General features: G+C 37.3%; 2 protein-coding genes across 9 annotated transcripts in view; both read left to right on the top strand.

Annotated features, from left to right (window-relative positions):
• The window catches only part of rpl35 (ribosomal protein L35), a 657733-nt gene that overhangs the window by 464649 nt on the left and 172651 nt on the right, over positions 1 to 20433 (top strand). The window lies entirely within an intron of this gene.
• On the top strand, positions 164 to 17640 carry fpgs (folylpolyglutamate synthase). The gene is made up of 15 exons (XM_007233983.4): positions 164 to 562; positions 2017 to 2145; positions 2518 to 2571; positions 2715 to 2779; positions 3660 to 3774; positions 5193 to 5270; positions 5982 to 6043; positions 7416 to 7518; positions 8197 to 8274; positions 8892 to 9042; positions 10032 to 10115; positions 10237 to 10387; positions 12421 to 12496; positions 13338 to 13404; positions 13959 to 17640. Exons 1-15 carry the CDS (start codon positions 404 to 406, stop codon positions 14333 to 14335), a joined length of 1749 nt encoding a protein of 582 aa, XP_007234045.2. The 5' UTR covers positions 164 to 403; the 3' UTR covers positions 14336 to 17640.

The raw sequence follows: 20433 nt of genomic DNA on the forward strand, positions 1-20433 counted from the left end.
CTGAACAGATTAATTCTGCTCAGTCTACTCAAGCAGGTGTAGGAAACGCTCGTGCACTGTTTTCCGGTTTTGGGGTGTGTTACGGGTCCTGGCCAGAGGAGCGCGCTATTGCGCCTCCCCTTTCTTTTTAGCAGCGCCGTGCAGCGGCCGAGCACGTGAGTCCCGTCATATCCGAGCAGTGTTGCATGTGCTGTTCGCTGCTGACACGGCGGCAGATTCCGGACTGCAGCCCCCTATACTGCTGTGTTTAACGGGGGGAGCGGAGCGTGCGGAGCCATGCTGGCCCCGGTTGGCGGAGTGCTGCGGAGGGGTGTGGTGGGGTGAATCACGGCCCCCCTTCGTTCCGACATAAACACAACCGCACCAAATTTGGTCTCGCCTTCCTGCGCGTTCACGAGTCGTTATGCTGCTCGGCCCGGTAGTACGCGCATGCAGGCGCGTGCGCGTGCCCGCGCTCGCCGCTTTCCCGCGCTCCCGCCAGTGGACCGCCGTGACCGCGCCACCCCTGCTGAAACTCTCCAGCACCAAAGCGGCGCCGCGCTACCGTAGAATGGAGTACCAGGTAGGAAAACCGCTCAGCCTGCAGGGTGTGTATATATAAATAAAACCAGCGGTGTTCAACAGGTAGAGACCATTCCCTGGATTAGGGGGGTTCCGTTTACTTACTGCCAGAGAGACAGAGAGTTTATAAACAGTCTGACTGTCTGAGAGCAGATAAAGTTCTTCTGTGTGTTTGGGGGAAGTTTTAGAAGCGCTGGTTCTGGTTCGGTGTCACTTAAGAAGAGTTCAGAGCGGTGGGAGAGCGGGTCTGTAGCCCACACCCCGGGTACAGCTCCCGGTATTTGACAGCCAGTGTCTGTTTCCAAGAGATAGACACGGTGGCCACGTGCGCGCTCGAGACTGAACTTCAACTGAGGCTAGTTAGCTAACGGTAGCTATCTTAGCTAGAGTTAACCCAAAACTAACGAAGCAGAGGAGTATTTTTGAGTAAACTGAGGTAGAAGTGCTGGAAACATGAATTAAAGTAGGAGGAAGCAAAACTAAAGCAGTTTAATTAAAAATTAAATAAAACAATTATACTGCAGAAGTCTGTCAGGCTCTTCGCTCCTGTCACGCCAAAACAACAAACCAGCCCACACTCACTCTCTACCTTCAGTTAAAACATGTATTGCTTTGATTTAATTAACTGTTTCTTTAGTCTAGCTAAAGCTTCCTCGCTCGGAAATGATTTACTAAACCGAGGGAAGTATTTATTAAGTTGAATTAATTATTTAATAAATTGTCAGGATTTGTACGGTCAAGAAAAACCTGTAAAAGTCATGGATTTAAAAAGTAACAATTACCATGACATTACCATAAAAATACTCAAAGTTTAGAAAAAGACATGGAAATACGAACTGAATAAAGTGTGTTTTAAAGCTGTATCCAAAACAAATACAGTTCCAAAATATGTGAAAACAAATTTTTAATTTTCCTCTTTGCATACAGATTGTTCATAGCTAAACTGCAAGGCAAATAAATGTTACATCAGTTTCTAAGTTTATACTGGGGGTCTAGTCTCTCTCTCTAAAGTATAAATATATATATATATATATATATATATATATATATATATATATATATATATGTATGTGTATGTATATATGTGTGTGTGTGTGTGTGTCGGCATCGGCACAAAATTCCCACGTTGGTGCATCCCTAGAAATTGTACTCTTCATCCTTTTTTAAAATATAAAGTTTAGCTTTGAAATTAATTTCTTTTTGTGTTGGGACAATATATTTAATGACACTCTGATTGGCTGCTTTATAGCACTGCAACAGCTCAAATGATCTGTGCAGCATAACTGTGTAACAAAGCCAGAATATTTATATTACTTCAAGTGTACTGTATTCTTATTTTTTTTATGAGTGTTAAAAGTGTTCTTTCTTGTTCATGCCTGACCCTAACAAGCATCTTAGATGATGTTTTTGTGGCAAGACTGTTTGTAATGGGGTAGAATTATTTTTCCTTTACAGGATGCGGTATGTACCCTTAACACCTTGCAGACAAACGCCAATGCACTGGATCAGGTGCGCCGAGAACGGGGACATCCAGAGATCCAGCTGCAGGCTATGAGGGGATTCTTACAGCGTGCAGGCCTCAAGGTATCTGCTCACAATGTGTTTATATTTAGGGAGGTGTGGTGGCCCGGGGGCTCGAGCATGTTTCAAGTGAATTGAATCTAGAAGAAAAAAAGAAACACACATTTTTTTTATTGTTGTTTGTATTGATTGTGCAGCGTTTTGTTGATTCATTCTAAATTACTTTTCTTGATAGTTTTCACACTGTATATAGCTGTCTAGCTGCCTGCCCCGATTAAGAAGGTGCTGTAGTTCAAAACTACTGTCGATATGCTCCTCAGTCTGTTCTGTTGTCATATTTAGGTGCAAGATGGCATTTTTCATTAAGTGTACAACCAACCAGAATATCATTTATAAACACCTGTCTGTCATCGTCTTTCTTTCACACACTTTCAGGTGGAGGAGCTTGATCATCTCAATATCATACATGTTACTGGAACTAAGGGAAAGGTAAACCTTTGTTTTAGATCTTTTATTCCATAGCATATCTATTGTTTGGAGAGGGAAGTTATGTGTACTTTATTAGACAGAACAAAGTAGTTGATGTCCAGTGCATACATCAGTCGTGACATTTGAAATCATTATCTCAACAGGGTTCAACATGTGCCTTCACAGAGCAGATTCTGAGGAACTATGGCTTTCGAACTGGATTTTACAGGTGAGGCAACACAAAAATCTGAGTGTTACTCAAGTGTGCAGTCAATCTGGATGTGTTTGTGCTCAACAAATCATAATAATTGTATTTGGTTACAGTGTGTATAAATATAAGTGTTCTAATGACTGTAAGAGATTGTGTGGGGGTGTGTCTGTGTGTGTGTGTTGAATGTGAGAGAATACTGGTTGAGACCAGACTGTGGTTTAGGAGAGGGTTGTGTAACCGGTGTGTGTGTTTTTTGTTGGACTTTGCTCGGTTGGACAATCGCTAACGTAAAAGGCAGTGTCATTTTAACTGCTTGTCCCTTGTGGCAGCAGTACTGGAAAATATTGACACCATGTGCAACTTTAACAAATGTTCTTTTTGCCAGAACACCTGTTGGCATTTGCTGTAATTAGACAAAAGTAGTAAAAATAAAAACATTTATCAAACACATTTTTAAAAATATTTTTATTATCTCTGCATACATACACACAGTATAACACATTCACCTCAGCAGTGCTATTCTAATCTTACATGTACTTTTGCAGTGCAATTTTCATCATAGATTTCCAGTGCAATGTTTGTTAGAAATTGACCTCAGAATGCTATTCTAGTTACACATAAGTGAAATACACAGATTGGCAGCCAGACATTTGATAAACAAACAAATGCAGTATAAGTTATTTGTAAATGTTTTCACTTATTTGTCTGGAAGTATTTATTTGACAAGTCATTTTGATTGCCTGATATTTAATTAATTCTTATTAGAAACGCTCAAACATTGAACTGTTAGTTGTGTTATAATGTTATATAAAATATAACCTGTTTGCAAATACAGACACTAGAATACCAAAGATGATTCAAATGCCAATCTAAGCTGTTTCTTTCTGTTCTGTTTCAGCTCCCCACACCTGGTGCAGGTGAGAGAGAGGATTCGTATAAACGGACGTCCAATTGGAAAGGACCTCTTTACCAAGTACTTCTGGCAGGTGTACAACCGACTGGAAGAGACTAAGGTGGGTTCTGGTCTTATCATGCTCATGATGGGTACATCATTGGATGGCACCGGATCTTGTAGCCTTTGTCCGTGGTCCCTCTGATTTCTCATAAACCCAACTTCCCAGCCCTGGTACTCCTGAAATTCTTAATGTACCATGTTGGAAAGCTTTAGTATTTTCTCTACTGTAACACATCCACTAAGGAGGATTTAGATGTATCATATGTCCCCATATGTGGAGGTTAGGGGTTCTCCAGGACAAAGGCTGGGGAAAAGATGTAGTAAAGTCATTCCACTGTTCTTCAGTCCAAACAAATGTCAAATATAGTTTTTCCCCCCTCACTTTTCTCACATCTTCCACTAACAACTTACTGACAAAATGTTTCATATATATTTTGTCCCACAATATGGACAAAAATATGGGACACACTTCTTAATCATTGCATTCAGATATTTCATTTAGTCCCTTTGCCACATGTGCATCAAACAAATTACACACTTGCTGTTAGAGCTGACAAAGTGGACCCACTCTATATTAAATGAATGCATATGATTTTAGAATGGGATGTCACAGAACTGTTGCAGAATTGTAAATGTCACACTACATCTGGAAAATTTAATTAAGATATATTTTCACCATTTTTCATTTTGTGTCACACAGGTCTATTTAATTATTTTTTTGTAGTTCTGTTTGAATATTGTCTGCACTCATACGTCACACAAAATGGACATGCTAGGATTGGTTATTTGTTGGGATGCGTAAAAATAATTTTTTGGGGGCTAAAACCATATAAAATGAAACGTTTGCCTGAAGACAAATTGCTACATTTCCTGTCAAACTAAGAGGTTCTTAGCCACACACATTTTAGTGAATATTTATTATTTATAATAGCAATATTGTTGGCAGTATGACCAAACATTGATTTCAAGAGAATACTACTGCAACGAAAAAAATTATAAATGTTTTATTTACTTATATATATCAGTTTCATACATTCAGTAAAAACAAAAAAATTACTGTTTTTTTTTTTTTTTTTTTTTTTGTCAAAATAATTGGAAATATTATTAAATATGATACAATATATAGCACACCTTAGTGACCGAACATATCCAACACTACTTATGGGTTCATAAATGGCTTATAAGAGCACTCCTCGTGCTCACCATGAGACTGGAAATGCAAGCCGTCTGGTGTCTTAATGACAGAAGCATGCCGAACATGTGAGGGAGACTTCCAGCATTATGCTCACATTCTCTCTCTCTCTCTCTCTCTCTCTCTCTCTCTCTCTCTCGTGCATGCACTTCCACACAAACCCTATAAAGAAATCTTAATTTAGCACAAACTAAACTAAATTGATGAGCCAGTGTTGATAATTAAGGGAAATTCATCACTGGACTTGAGACTGGTGTTGTGATCCTGCTCATCTGTTGTTTTAGGACTCCCATGGCGGCAGCATGCCAGCATATTTTCGCTTCCTGACCATCCTAGCCTTCCATGCTTTCCTACAGGAAAAGGTGAGTGACGTTAATGACCTGCAAGACCTACAGGCGCCAAAAGATGGATTTACAGTCGATACAATATTTTTTGTGTTATTTTTTGTTTAATCTTTTTTGTTACATGTGAGGCCCGCTACAAACACTTTGGAACTACATTCCCACCATGCCTTTTTCCATGATCCCTAGCTGCTGTGTAGAGGGGCAGTGTTGGGGGTCTAGTGCCCTTTTTTTGCAGCAGCAGCATGGAGATACACACTAGTCTCTGCACCACTCATACAGTTTAGTCCCCATGTTGTTTTTTATGGCATGGCATGCTGGCTTCATGCCAGGTAACTGTAATCCATTACTTGCTGAGCTATAAGTATACCAGTGTTGCCAGTACAATGTGCATAGCTGCCACTTGATGATCCATTAATGCATTTTGTGACAGCCAGTGCCTACAAGTTCAGAATCATAAAATTCAGAACAAATTCAGAATGCTAGTCCATCCATCCATTATTAGTTTTTTATATATATTAGAGTTTTTTCCAGTTTTATTAATGGCTTGACTTACAAACTTCTTTTGCGTCAGCAGCAGAGTTTCACTTTCATCGTTGATCTGGTCATTGACTTCTAGATTACAGTCTCAGAGAACTCATATGACCTTTGATTTCCACTGTATGCAGAGATAACTAGCTTTAATCTTCTGTGTGTGTAAATGTGTGTCTGTGTGTTTTGTATGTTGTAAAGGTGGATGTAGCGGTCATTGAAGTGGGAATAGGAGGAGCCTACGACTGCACAAATATTATCAGGTAAGAAATACATTCCTTTAGTCTGTTGAGTAACTGAAATGCCTCAGTTTGCAAACTTAGCTGATGGCTATGACAGTACCTCCCCCATCATTTCCTTGTCCTCGTTCCCAGAGCTGCAGTGTAGCGTGTCTAACACTGTGTCTGTGGAGGACTCCAGAGTTCACGTGTTTATACACACTTAATTAGGCATTTGTTCATGTGGCACTAGCCTACATAAACTGTCCACTCTACTTTTCCTTAACCAAATATTGCTCACTTATTACTTAATCTAAATTGTAACTATTATTGTAATTTCGGTGTAAACACTTATAAAACATATATTTTTAATTGAACAAAATACCAAATACAAAGCACTTTACCACTTTTTTCACCATTGAATAAATGCTAGTGTGTATGTGGTATATTTGTCCTGCTTTTCAAAGAAAGAGCAAATACAGAATATTAATATCCCTCAGACATGCAATCAAAGCACAATACATTTACTTCATTAATGCTATTACAATCATAAATGTACTTAATCAGCGCAAATTAAAGCATTAATTTAATTCAGCATTGCTATTCCAGTCATAATTGTACCTGAGCAGTGTGCCTTTGCTACAACTAAGTTAGCTCAGATAACATTACTATCTCACCCCTGTACAGCTTGTATCTTTTAGCTGGCAAAAACAGACATTTTGTAAAAAGGCTGCCTTTTCACATACTTAGTCGTACACTTAATTATTTTATTTGTTTATGTATTTTTTACATTTTGGACATATTTTTTTGTTGCCACATATTTGATAAATCCCTATAAACAGTTAATGTATTGTAATTATTATTCAAGTCTCAAGCCTTCCTCTTTATCATTTTAGACTCATCTGCTCCTTAAAAAAAGCATAGAGCAATGACATGAAGCATATTATTCCAGAGGAGACTTTGAGCTGTGGGATTATCCCAGTATTATATGTATACTTTATGATTTTGAATATAAACTAGTATTGTTAGCTTGTATTTTAGAACAATATTATTATATCTTACACCAATACAAAGCCTCTAAAATGTCTTATTCTTATTCTTCAGATTGAACCTTTTGACTGGTTTGTGCTGGTTGTCCTTGAACTTATATGCTGCAAAAGAAAATCCAATGTAATTAAGTTTTTTTTTGCAGCAGCAGTGATTATTATTTAACACCGTACTGGAACTTTTCAAGAACAAACATGCACTTACACACCCCATACCTGCACTACTGCTTATACCAGCTTCAGGCTTTTATTCTACTATATTATTGACTTGACCTGACTTGATTGGATCAAGGAGTTTAAAACTCCAGCTGTTACTACACACATTTATAGGTGTTATCTAAGTCTATAAATGTTATTGTCTGTGTGTGCAGGAGGCCATGGGTGTGTGGTATTTCCTCACTGGGGATTGACCACACCAGTATTCTAGGGGACACGATAGAGAAGATTGCCTGGCAGAAAGGAGGAATATTTAAGGTTTGTGTGAAATTATTATTATTATTATTATTATCATTTATTATTACTGTATTTTACAGACTACAAGGCACATTGTATTATTAAGCTCACTATTAATGAATGTCTATTTTCATACATAAGCCGCATTTAAATAAAACACTATAGGAACTTCTAATTCAGCAGGTCTCATCGCTGGGTGGTGGTGGGGGGAAGCTAACTAGGTTAAGTAAGGCTAAACTAAGTAAACAAAACTGTTAATTTGGGTGAGTAAAGCGCTTTTTTTTTTTTTTACAGTAAGCTTAGATTCTCAAATTTCTACAGCACTAAGGCTGGAGCATTAGCATTAGAGGCTAACTGTTCTGGCAGTGCTAGCCAGGGTTAGCAGCAGGCTACAGTGGATAATACTCCCCTCTGATCAGGGAAATGACAATTAGCAGCTAATGCTACTCCAGCTCCGGTGCTGGAGAACTAAAATTAAACTCCTGTATAAAGCTGTACTTCAGCGGAGTGGCTTTGCTGCTCCTTACAACCTGATTGGTAAAATTTATACATAAAATGCACTGGATTAAAGGGCATGCTGGCGATTTTTGGGAACTTAAGGATTCTAAGTTCACCTCATAGTTGCAAAAATACAGTATTTGTATTTGGTTGTTGCATGGAAACAATTTAATGAGTGACCTGTTTTGTGATCATGTGCAGCCAAGAGTTCCTGCATTCACAGTGAAGCAACAAGTGGGACCAATGACTGTTCTGCAGCAGAGAGCCGAAGAGATTGGGGTGAGACCCACACACACACACGTATATGTTAAAGGAAAAAAAATGCAATGTCACGTCAAGTCTCAATGTAATATGCACATCTTTTATATGCTCATTGTCCATTTTATGAGCGCCATATAGGAGCTCTTTGTAGTTCTATAATGACATGCTGTAGTCCTGTATCTGTTTCTTTGCATATTTTATTATCCTCCTTTCACCCTGTTCTTCACAGGTCAGGGCCACCACAGATCAGGTATTATTTAGGAGATGGGTCATACTCAGTACTGCAGTGACACTTGAATGATGAACTTAGTGTGTTGTAGTGTAGTGTGTTGTTCCTGTATGAGTGAATCATGCAGCATCCTGTGACCACTGAAAACTGAGTTTCTGATACTGATTTTAAATCTACAAGGTAGATCAGCTATAGGTAGGAGAGTAATAGAGGTAACAGTGATTGGATATCACCAAAGTAATACCCATTCTGTGGTGGTCTTGTGAGGTTCTGACCATTTTAAAGTACAGGGTAAACAGAGGACAAAGTATTAACAGAAACAGAAGTAATAAAATTATTCAGTGCTTTTATATACTTGTTCCAGATATTACTTGTAAAGTAATATATAATGTTTGTCTATGTGCAGTGCCCCCTTTCTGTGTGTCCTGAGTTGGGTCAGTATCAGAGTTCTGGAGTGGAGCCGTTGAAGCTGGGGTTGGCCGGGCTGCACCAGCACTCTAACGCCTCCCTTGCACTTCAGCTTACACACAGCTGGCTCCAGAGGCGCTGCAGCACAGGTGTGTGTGTGTGTGCGCACCTGTCAAAGAACTACAGTCATTTAAAATAAAAATAATAATAATAATAATAAAATAAGATGCCCCAAGAAGCCCCTTGTCTTTTTAAACATTTTCAAACATGGGGGTTTGAGCTTCATTTTTACATTATTGAGAGATGGGGCTTATATAACTAAACCAAAAAAATTGTAAATACTTTAAAACATACTTTGTTGAAATGTAATAAACAAAAATGTAAAATTATTGTACAGAAAAGGTTAAGACGCTAATATTACACTAAAACCTTGATTACATTTACTATAACATCTACCAGTCTCTTATGTTGATTGAAAGAAGGTTTTTGCCCATTCCTGCAAGCAGAAATCATTTAGATTTGTGATGTTTAAGGGGTTCACAGCCCATTTTAAATCACCCCACAGCTTCTCAAAGGATTAAGATCCAGACTTTGACTTGGCCATTCTGTAATTATTTCTTTTTCTTTTAAGCCATTCCTTGATGTATTTACTTAAATGTTTTGAGTTGTTGTCATGTCACATGGCTCACCTTCACTTTAGGTTCAGTTTTTGGACAGATTGCCCTACTGATACAGTGAAAATTTAAATTTATTTATTAATTAATTCTTTCACAAATAAGCAAGGGCCCATTTTTTTCATGTCAGTGCATCCTTAGAATAATGGATGAAGGTTTAAATAAACTTGCTTAATGTCTTAAAGAGAAATGTATTTTCCTGTTATAACTCACTGGCTGTCACTGGCTACCCTTTTCTCAAACTAGCAGTACAGAAGTTCAAGGCCATCTACATTTTTAACAGTTCAACATTTATCTTACAATTGATATGGTAGTTGTAACACCACTACAGAAAATATATGAGGAGTTAAAATTGACTAGGTGGACTTTAAAATGATTTAAAGGAATCTGTGGCTTTAATATTTTTTAAGCTAAAATGACCGTAACACATTTATTTACCTTGTTTATTTTCTCTATGTCTCCAGCTGAGCCAGCGGTCCCCTCTGCAGTTGCCTTTGGAGGCTTGTGCGCAGCTCCAGCATTTGAGCCCACCCCTCGCATGCTGAAAGGTGAGGACACTGACCTCATTCCTCACCCATCTCTAGTTTTCCCCCATTTAGTCTTTAATCTGTGGGTTTTAGGTTATCTATTTGCTTATGAGCTAATCCGTGCTGTTTTGTGTGTTTGTAGGTCTGGCAGATACTAAATGGCTGGGGCGGAATCAGACACTGACCCACGGCAGCATCACTTACTTTCTGGATGGAGCTCACACCACACGCAGCATGCAGGCCTGTGTGAACTGGTTCAGTGATGCAGCAACACAGCGTGAGGCAAAAGCCACGTGAGTTTCTACATGTCCTGATTTATTAATTAATTTTTTTATTTAAAGGTTTTTAAATGGGTTTAACTAGATATGTAAGTATTGATGGTAGGGCTGGACCCGAATATTCGGGTATTCGGATATTCGTTCGTTGAGTAGGTATTCGGTTTTTAATTTTGGTATTCGGATATTCGTTTTTTTTCTCCTTTCCAGAGTTCCACCTCACTCTAACCACTTCTGTTCTCGCGGGTCCCGTCAGAATATCTTGCGCGCGGGACAGAACTGAACTGTTATTGGCTGGAGCGGGAGTTTAATCCAGACGATGCGGGAGCAAATTAATAAATAATTAAGAAAACTGTAATAATTGTAAAAAAAAAAAACCTAAAGAAAACTCTCAACGCGCAGGATGGACCGACACACACACGCACACACCGATGGTGTTTGGACTGGAACGGGACCGCAGTATTCAGCGCTGCTGTTTTAATAAATATATAAGTAAATTTGAAGCATTAAATGTAGTTTATTTAATTTATATTAGGAACGTGGGGCGGGAGCGGCAGAAATGTGTATGTGGCGGGCGGGCGCGGGATTAAAAGAAGCAATTTTTTTGCGGCGCGGTAACGAGACAGAAACGCGGGAGCGTGGAAGAGTGGGTTTAAAAATCAGTCTCGCGCAGACCTCTATTATACATGATAAAAAAAAATGCAGGCTCTTCGAAACTGATTTATATAATAAAACGTAAGGGGTAATGTGGCAACAGTAGGGGCTAAATCGGTTACAAAAGCCTGGCCTACAAAAATGATGTCTGAACGAATTTCCTCTTATCTAATATAATTTAAAATGGTTTAAAAATATAAAATAATTTCTAAGCAAACGAAATATTTAATATTGAGCTTATAGCCCAAGTGCAAAAATACAAAATCAGTAATACGGCTATGCCCTGCACAATCCTTAAACCGAAATAGACCAAGTACAATAAGGTCATTAACAATGACTTTCCTCTACTCTAATATAATTTAACATGGTTTAAAAATATAAAATAATTTCTAAACAAACGAAATATTTAATATTGAGCTTATAGCCCAAGTGCAAAAATACAAAATCAGTAATATGCCCTGCACAATCCTTTAACCGAAATAGACCAAGTACAGTTTACAATGACTGTCCTCTAATATAATTAACAATGTTTAAGAATATAAAATACTTCCTGAACAAACGTTTTTTTTGTTTGTTTTTTTAAGCAAATAGCCTAAGTGTGAAAACACAAACAGCAATTTACTGGGCTGGCTTGCGCAGCGGAGAAACCGTGCAGCAGCAGCCTCCAAGCCTGCTTACGCAGCGGATAAGCCGCGGTGTGGGGCAGCAGAAATTCCGGGATGAAAACACAAAGAAATCTGGGCTAAAAACACAGAAAAAATATGGGGTGAAAACACAAAAATCCGGGATAAAAACACCAAAAATCCGGGGTGAATATGTCTCGTCGGTCAGAGCAAATTGAACATTTTTCAGTGGATTAAAGGGGCCGTGATTTGCTTTTTTTTATTTTTACCTCTTTTTTAAAAAACGAATATTCGAATATTCGCTTCGAATCAGTGCCGAATATCCGGAGCTCAAAAAACGCTATTCGGGCCAGCCCTAATTGATGGTGTGTATCGTATGATATTTCTATCCGACCCTGAGGGCTATTTAGATCTGATATGTTGTTGTTGATGGTGGTGTTGGTGGTGGTGGTGTTTTTTACTGTTGCTGCAGCTCTACAAAAGGTCAATTTGTTGCCTGAACCTGCAGTTTTTTATGACACTTTATCTTGATAGACAATTCATGGAGCATTATAAGAAGTCCTGCATGCCGATACATTACCAAGTTTGTGACGATGGGGCTGAAGAACTATTTGCAATCATGGACAGTTCAAAAAATGAATCAGTTCATCTCAAGTTTTAGTTGATTAAAACAACATTACATGATGTGGCAGTACAACATAACCAGTCATTACTACTGATAATTGCAAGATTATAGCCTGAGATAAATCTGATTATTTTTTCCTATGTTTGTAGGGGTTCAGTGGTAAGAGTGTTGCTGTTCAATGCTACAGGAGAGAGGGACTGTGCTGCCATGCTCAAACTGCTTGTGGTAAGACCATTTATGTGTTTATTGTTCTTTTTTTTTTTTTTTTTTTTTTGGCTTTGCTTCAAGTGGATCTCAATCTACATCCTCAGATTTCTAATTCCAGTATTAAAGTGTAGTCAAACTGCAGTTCACATCAAATTAAAGTTAATCTGATAAGTATTTGGATGCAGCCAAGAGAGTAAACGTTTACCAAATCAGAACTGGGAGTGAAATTAGGGAATCACAATGATGTTGGAATTATATCGGTATCAACCAATTATTATATATATTTTTTTATTACTTATTATTTTTTTCAAATTATTATTCATTTTTTAGGCCAAGATTTGGGCAATGTTTGAATGTTACGCTGACCATTCTACAACAGTTGGACAACACTGGCCATGATTGATTTAGGCTATTTTTTATTAATTTATTAGTTTTAGTAGATCTATTGCTTTGTTTAACCTGTTAATTAAAAAAAAGTCTGTGTGAAAACCAATAATCTAAATTAATGTGAGGCCAAAATTGGGAAACCAGGTTTCTCATGAGATCAATTTAATGTTTGCATATAGTTGGTTGAATGATAAATGTTACATTTCAAGTTGTACTAGGTTGTCTAATCACTCTGTAAGTTAGAAATGTGCATATCAGCATTGGCATCAAGAGCAACGGTGGCAGATACATACATGTGTAATATCAGATGTCAGCACTGGACAAGAATTCACTTCATTGCATCCCTAAGTGGAAACATTTTCTCTGTGTGAAATAGTGGCTTTGGTGTCAGCTGATGTTAACTTATTGATGTCTGAATGAATCACACAAATGAATCCTGTTTGCTGTTCTGATGATGTATGTTTTTCTACAGCCATGTCATTTTGATTTTGCTGTATTCTGCCCGAATATCACAGAGGCCATCGCTTCATGCAATGCAGGTTAGCAGACACTCCAGTAATGGCTACACATTTTCATATTTACACACGTTACATTTGACTGTAGATTATAGAGCATTATCTTTAAAGAGTCCACTCTGTTTTTCAATGTACGCTATAAATATGGTTTATACTGTTAAAGCTTTAAAATCTAAAATCCCAGGTACATACTGTCCACATGTTAAAACTAAAATTAAAATAGACAGTCAAAAGCTGTAATGTTTTACATCAAAGTATGTGATATCACTAAAATGATGTGTAATTACTCTTATATGCTACAGCTAGTTAAATCAGTATTGTAAATAATTAAGAATTGATATTTTGTGCCAATTCTGTTTTTTTTTCTACGGTTTGAATGTGTAATTTACTTGAAACTCTGCTAAAGAATCACATGTAATCAAACGTTAAGCACCCCCTAATGAACATTTGTTAAAAAGCTTAGAAATGCAGAGAAAGAATCATGTGGACTGAAGGTGTAGAGGAATATTGTATGATTTTACACAAATACGACTCTGGTTATGCAGCATTGTAATTTTGCTCTTTTTCCTCACTTACAGATCAGCAGAACTTTAACGTCTCTGTGGAGAACATGCTCACCCGTTGTCTGGACAACCAGCAGAGCTGGCGTGTCCTAAACGGTCAGGAGGAGAAGCCGGAGGCAGAGCTTCTGATTGGTGGTGGCCTCCCACTGGTGGCGGAGCAGCGATGTGCGACACTGGTGTTTCCCTGCATCTTGAGCGCCCTCCGGTGGATCACACAGGGAAGAGACCCAGTGCTTTGTGACCCCAGCAAGCAACTCATACCTGTGAAAGCTAGTGTCAGTGCTAAAGCTGTGCCACTGAGAGAGGTCGCTAATATTCATGTGCTGATCACTGGAAGCTTACACTTGGTGGGAGGGGCTTTGAAACACCTTGAACCTGCTCTAGCATCCTAACACATTAGAGTCAATAGTGTGGTTGGGTGAATATTAGATCACTAAGGAGTCCAAGGGGATACATTTTGCAAAGCTGCATTTCTTCATAAGCCAAGTACGTTAAGCAAAAGTCTATTCTGTCCAATAACAAGAGACAAATATAGACGTCTCTTTTGGACAGTCAACACTTTTGGCTTAATCTTTCTGTGCTAAATTCAAACCCAGTAGAAACTCACTAACTGTGCCTTGCACAACAAGTCTGCTGTAAAAAAAATCTTTACTATAACTTTATTATAATTATTCAGCTGATCTGCCATCAAACTGCCACCTTGTGGCAAACACTCATACAGGACATTCAAGCACTTAGCCTTCACTTGTGCCTTCTCGTGCAAGACCGACAGCTATGCTGTTCTTCAGTGGAACATGTTCACAGAGCGTATGACCTAGGCACAGATTAAGCCTGGTTCTGTTAAAAGCCCAAATAGCCTAAGCAGTGCAGGACTAATCTTAATCTGTCCAGGATACAAGCTCTTGGTGCTCAGTATTAATTAAGGAATCTAAGATTAATTATCTTGTTTACCACTTGTGGACCTTAAGCTTATAATAAACCCTGGAGGCTGGCTTTTCAGGCACCGATTCTGGATTAGAAAGCAGAATATGGACAGAATATGTTGCTATACGTGTGCCATTTCTACATATTGTGATTGCAATATGTAGTTCCTTGCATTAAACCATTTATTTAATTTCACCATAATTATTTATTTGTTGGATCATGTGATTGTCTAAAGAAGCTGACATTTTTCAGAAAAACTATCCAGAAAAATCAGGTGTGGCTCCAAATTTTCATTTTAACCAGTAAATCTTGACAGAGTTTAGATCATCTCAACACTAAGGCTATGTTCAGACTGCTATTCCAAATCTAGATTGTATTGAGATGGATTTTTGACTAGAAAACGAAATTTTCATTAGAATTTTGCTACATTTGGAGGTGGTTTACAATGCGATTACAATATAATAAAGCTACATTTGTGATGTCCTATCACACAAATCCAGTCTGATCACTTACAAATAAGTGTGGATAGTCAGCTCATTAGATCTGATTTTGATCAGATCAGTTTTGCCTGCAGTCTGAACAAAAATGGCACCTAATGCTGTGCTCTTAAGTCAGTTAAAGTGAAAACCTGCAGCCACATTGGCAACATTAGCGGATTGGGCACCTTTGTGTTACATTATTACTAATTATTTATTGTGCAGCCCGACTTAAGTCTAGAGTTAAAAATAGTTGTAAATTTATTTTGAAAAGTGATCTGTTACTAAATGTATAATATTTAAAGCAAGCAACTTATCCCACTTATCTCACTTAAAGGAGAAAACCAGTGTAAAATGGAGTTAGGGTGCAGTGAAACATAAGTATGATCTGTTAAAAAGCCCACCTCCGTTCACCCACAGCATTCTAAAATACAGCGGTTTTAGTTGATGCTCCCAACAGGCTTAAAATGCTAGTGATAGGGGCATAGTGTTGCTATTTTAACACCATTAACAAGCTCAAAGTAGCTCCAAATTTAATTGGTATATTTCTGAGGGCCCTAACATTTTAAAACGAGGCGCTGAGAACTTTGAAAGTGTTCTGGTAGTTTATCAAAAAAGTATTTCTTCGTCGCCCCCACCGTCTTAAAATTAAGCCATGATAAGTTGACTGACGAGCACAAACAAATAGGTAGAATAGGTGAACAGAAGCAAAATTCATGAATATTAATAGAGATATTTTCAGCAACAGCTAGAATTCATGCATTTCCACTGAATGTTTAAATTTCTGTTCCCCTATCCTACCTATTCATTTATGTTTTTCACTTAAAATTACCTTAATTTCTCAAAATTGACTTAATTCCAAGTTGGTGGCACCAGAAGAACTACCTTTATGTACTGTGTGGATAAACAGTATTTTTTAAATAAACTAGCTGTAAACTTTAAAACGAGGCATTGAGAACTTAAATTCTATTGAATGTAGTGTAGAGCTACTTTTAGTTTGTTAATTATGTTAAAATAGCCATTTTGTTGCATGAGAAACACTATGCCCCTATCGCTAGCATTGTAAGCCTGTTGGGAGCATTGGCTAAAAGCACTGTATTTATTTTAGAATACTGGGGTTGAGCGGAGGTGGGCTACTTAACAAAAGTTTGTACTCTTTTTCACGTTTTACTACACCTTAAGTCTATTTTACACCAGAGTTCACCTTTATTTAGATATGAAACAAATGTTCCATGTTCATATAAACTCTTACTTATTCATATTTAGCATCAGTGCACTCACTGCCTGTTTCACTATTGGTTCCTATTTTTAACCAGGGTCATAGCGACTGTTTAATGCCTATTCTGTCATTCTTCATTCACAGCCGTCACATGTGCAAAAAGACTATATGTCTATATACTTGTGGACACCCCTTCTAGTGAATGAATTCAACTACTGTTAAGTTGCACTAATTTCTGACACAGATGTGCAAATAAATGAACACATCTTTATCTAGTCACTGCAAAAAAAGTATTGCCAATGGAATAGGAATACTAGTGCATTTTTACATCTCAAACAATTCTGATAATCTCTTTCCCTTTCCTGCACTTTTAAAGTGATTTGGAAAAATATATATGAACACTACTTGAACTGGAGTCTGTCTTGAATTCTGTTGGACCTACACAAAACGCTTTCATGGTTGCTTTAATGATTTACGATAGGAAAAAAATCTCTATATACTATAATATAAATGGTATTTGTTTAACAGCAACATGAAAGAATGGGAAATGTCTAAAATCTTAAACATGAGACTAATAAGGGTTAACACAACAGCAGCACTGCCAGTATCTGTGTACTGACTTAAAAGGTAAATGTCTTAAAATGGCTCTAGTGTAATGTTTAAAACACATTACACACTATTACTGGCCAGCTTTTCTGACTTGAAAGAATTATGGAATTGTTTTCATTCATGTTTACTTTTTTTTTAGTTGTTTATTTCTGTGTAGTTGAAACACAGGCAGACTGTATCACCTCTGAACCTTATCCCCTCTCTTTCTCTCCATCTCTTTATCCCTGCCTTCCTCTCTCTCTCTCTTTTTTTGTTTAGAAAGAATTAATGTGGGATTATTATTTTTTGTGGTAACAAAATCTAACCTAATTGTGCATGTAGTGTTACAATGTGATGCTGGAGACGGGTGCGGCTAAACTGAGTTTGATGGATTTTGGTTTAAAAAACAAGCAGTGCCACTGTGTACAGTGTGAAAACTTTTGTTTTGTTTTGTTTAGTTTTTTAATTCTATTAAATAATTTATCAGAAATTTTGATGATTCATATCTTTTTCTTTTTTGAGTTGTTCTGACTTACTGGACACCTGTTTAAAATTAGAACATCTAACTGCACACAAGATTAATGTAAACTTTATGTAAAATTAATTTGCCTTTTATTTTTCAAGTGCTGACACTGATAACTTAAGAATTAGTAGGGGATTAGTAGGGAATTAGGGATTAAGGGATTAGTATGGCACAGTAGGGAGCAGGAGCTTAAAGTGTATATTGTTGATTATTATTTGAATTATTTTATTTATTATTTCTTTGCTTTTTCTGAGGAACAGTGTCGCACTTTTTGTTTCTGGTTTGTTAATTGTGTGCAGATGAGTTTTCTGAAACTGGTGGCTTTAACTACAAATTTATTGATCCTGTAGTAATTTTTATTTGTGCATTTCTATTAACATTTAGATGGTTTGGTTTGAACATGATGGATGAGTCCATTTTTATTTATTCTAACTACATTTTTCCCCACTCCCATTTTTCCCCACATTATGGCTTCATGAGGATGGGCCTGCAGACCACCGGTGAGTGCTTTACGGCCCTCTGGTGATCCACAGCTTGCTGGGCTGCAGTAAATTACTGAACCCAAACATACTGCTGTTCCTCTGCACACTGCCAGAGGAGCTTCCTCTACACGACCTCTGAAAGTGGTTTCTGTCACTATTGCTATGTTCAGACTGCCTGCCCAAATTTGATTTTTTGGATAGCTAGATTGTGTCCAGATTGATTTTGCAAATTGGATGTAAACCACAGTTGGAGGTGTTTCAAAATGTGATTCAGGATACGAGTGGATCCTTTAAAAAAAAGCCTTACATTAAATTAGTTAAGTTCATTTAGATAGAAAAGGACTTATTTTGTTTTAAAAATCCCTTAAACCAGTTTCCCCCAAGGATCTTTAAATGCAAAAGAAATTAAGTAGAATTCTGGTTTTACATTTTTTCTATTATAAGTTCACATGCTTAAACTACAGACTGATTTATGCCAGTATTTTAGACAGAGGGAGTTGTAAATTTAATGAAAATGAGTAAAATAACCCACATTTTTCCTTGGACTGAGTTTGCGAACAGTTTTACTCTTGTTTGTACAAAACTGTAAGTTTAACTTTGTAATGTGGGTTTGTCAAAATCTACTCTAAACTGAATATAAGTGTTGAGCTTTTCATTATTTTCTTATTGGTCTTAATTTTCTAAATACAATCAGATTTGTACAGTTGGTCTCAGTCTGAATGCTCTTGCTGCTTTAGTCAGATATCAGTATATAAACCTCTATCTCCCCAGCTTCCACTTATAAAAGCCACATCACTGTGTCATTAACACAGCAACCCGAGCAAAAACGAATCGGTTTTGCCTGTACAGTCTGAACACAGCCCATAATATACCATGAGATTCTTTTACCACCTGTTAGTACTGAGATGGTGCAGCTGTGTGGATGATGGTACCTGGATGATTCCAGCACGAACAGTCAGACTGTGCTGTGGCTACAAAGCCTTAAATTCATTAGTGGTTTAGTCAGGGTTGGTTAAAAAAAGGTAATCAATTTCAAATAAATAAATAAACAAACAAACATTCCCTTACTGTAATACCATTATAAAATAAGGACTTCTTCTAAATTAAATCGTTTTAGAGTTTTTATTTTATATTTGTATATAAAGACTCGCTATTTCAGTGTAGATCCACTAGGTGGCAGCTGAGGACAACCATGAACTTTGTTGTACCCCTACCGCTTTTTTTTTTTTAAGTGTAACCCTTCCTGGTCAGGGTGACGTTTATCAGTTCAGTTTTCTGACCGTTTGAGGCTAAATAAAAAAAATATATATTTTTTTAATTTTCTTCTTTTTTTTTAGTGCCCATCAGGTTCTGAAAATGCAAAAAAAAAATTAAAATCAGACAACTGAATAGAAATCTTTTTTTCCATGTATATCTAACTGAAAAAATGTTTAAAAAACAAAATTATTTTCCAATATTTGAAATAGAAAACATTAAATAATGAAGTTTTACACCCAATTTTCTACCTTCAAATTTAGCCTTTAACAGAGTTACAAGTTAAGGAGTAAAATCCTCCCCTTAAATATTGGAGCAACCCTTTAAGCACCTGATACAAATACAGCTATAGCAGTGGAGCGCTTTGGAGAAGTACAGCAACCTAACTGCTGCTAGTTAGATAGATAATTTAGGGCTTTATCGTATGTCTTCAGAAAGGTGAGCAGGTGGTGCAAAAATATTAATAATCGTCCATTTCTTAATTCCTCTGTGATGGGGAGCAGAAATTAGCTTTTACTAGCTTTTACTTTTACGCTCCACCTAAATGCTGCAGCCTCTGCTGTCTGTTGCACCATTTAAGTTGGAATGGGAAAGTCAGCTAGCTTGCTAACTACTGAGATGAACTAGCGAATTTTTATGCTAGTTATGGTAATATAGTGGTTATTGAAACTTTTAACAGGAAAATACTTACATTTGTTTTATTTATTTGGTCATTTGTGCGCCATCTTTCCAGTGATTTTCACAGTCCTTTGTTTTGAGCGTGCCTTTAAAAAAAATCTCCGCTTGAAGGGTCACGTAGCTCTACCCCCCGGCCTATCAAGACCAAAGAACACTCCTAAAAGTGAACACACAAAACAGAGGGGTAAAATTCGAATGAATTTTGTACAGTTTGTACAGTTTAAAATACTTTGATGATGAATGGGATTCATTTAGATAAATTAATCACAGAGCATGTCATTATTTCAATAATGTTTTAATCCCCTGACAGCACTCACCAAAAAAAAAACAAATAAACTAAATAAGA

Source organism: Astyanax mexicanus, chromosome 17, assembly GCF_023375975.1.
Source record: "Astyanax mexicanus isolate ESR-SI-001 chromosome 17, AstMex3_surface, whole genome shotgun sequence".
Taxonomy (NCBI): Eukaryota; Metazoa; Chordata; class Actinopteri; order Characiformes; family Acestrorhamphidae; genus Astyanax; species Astyanax mexicanus.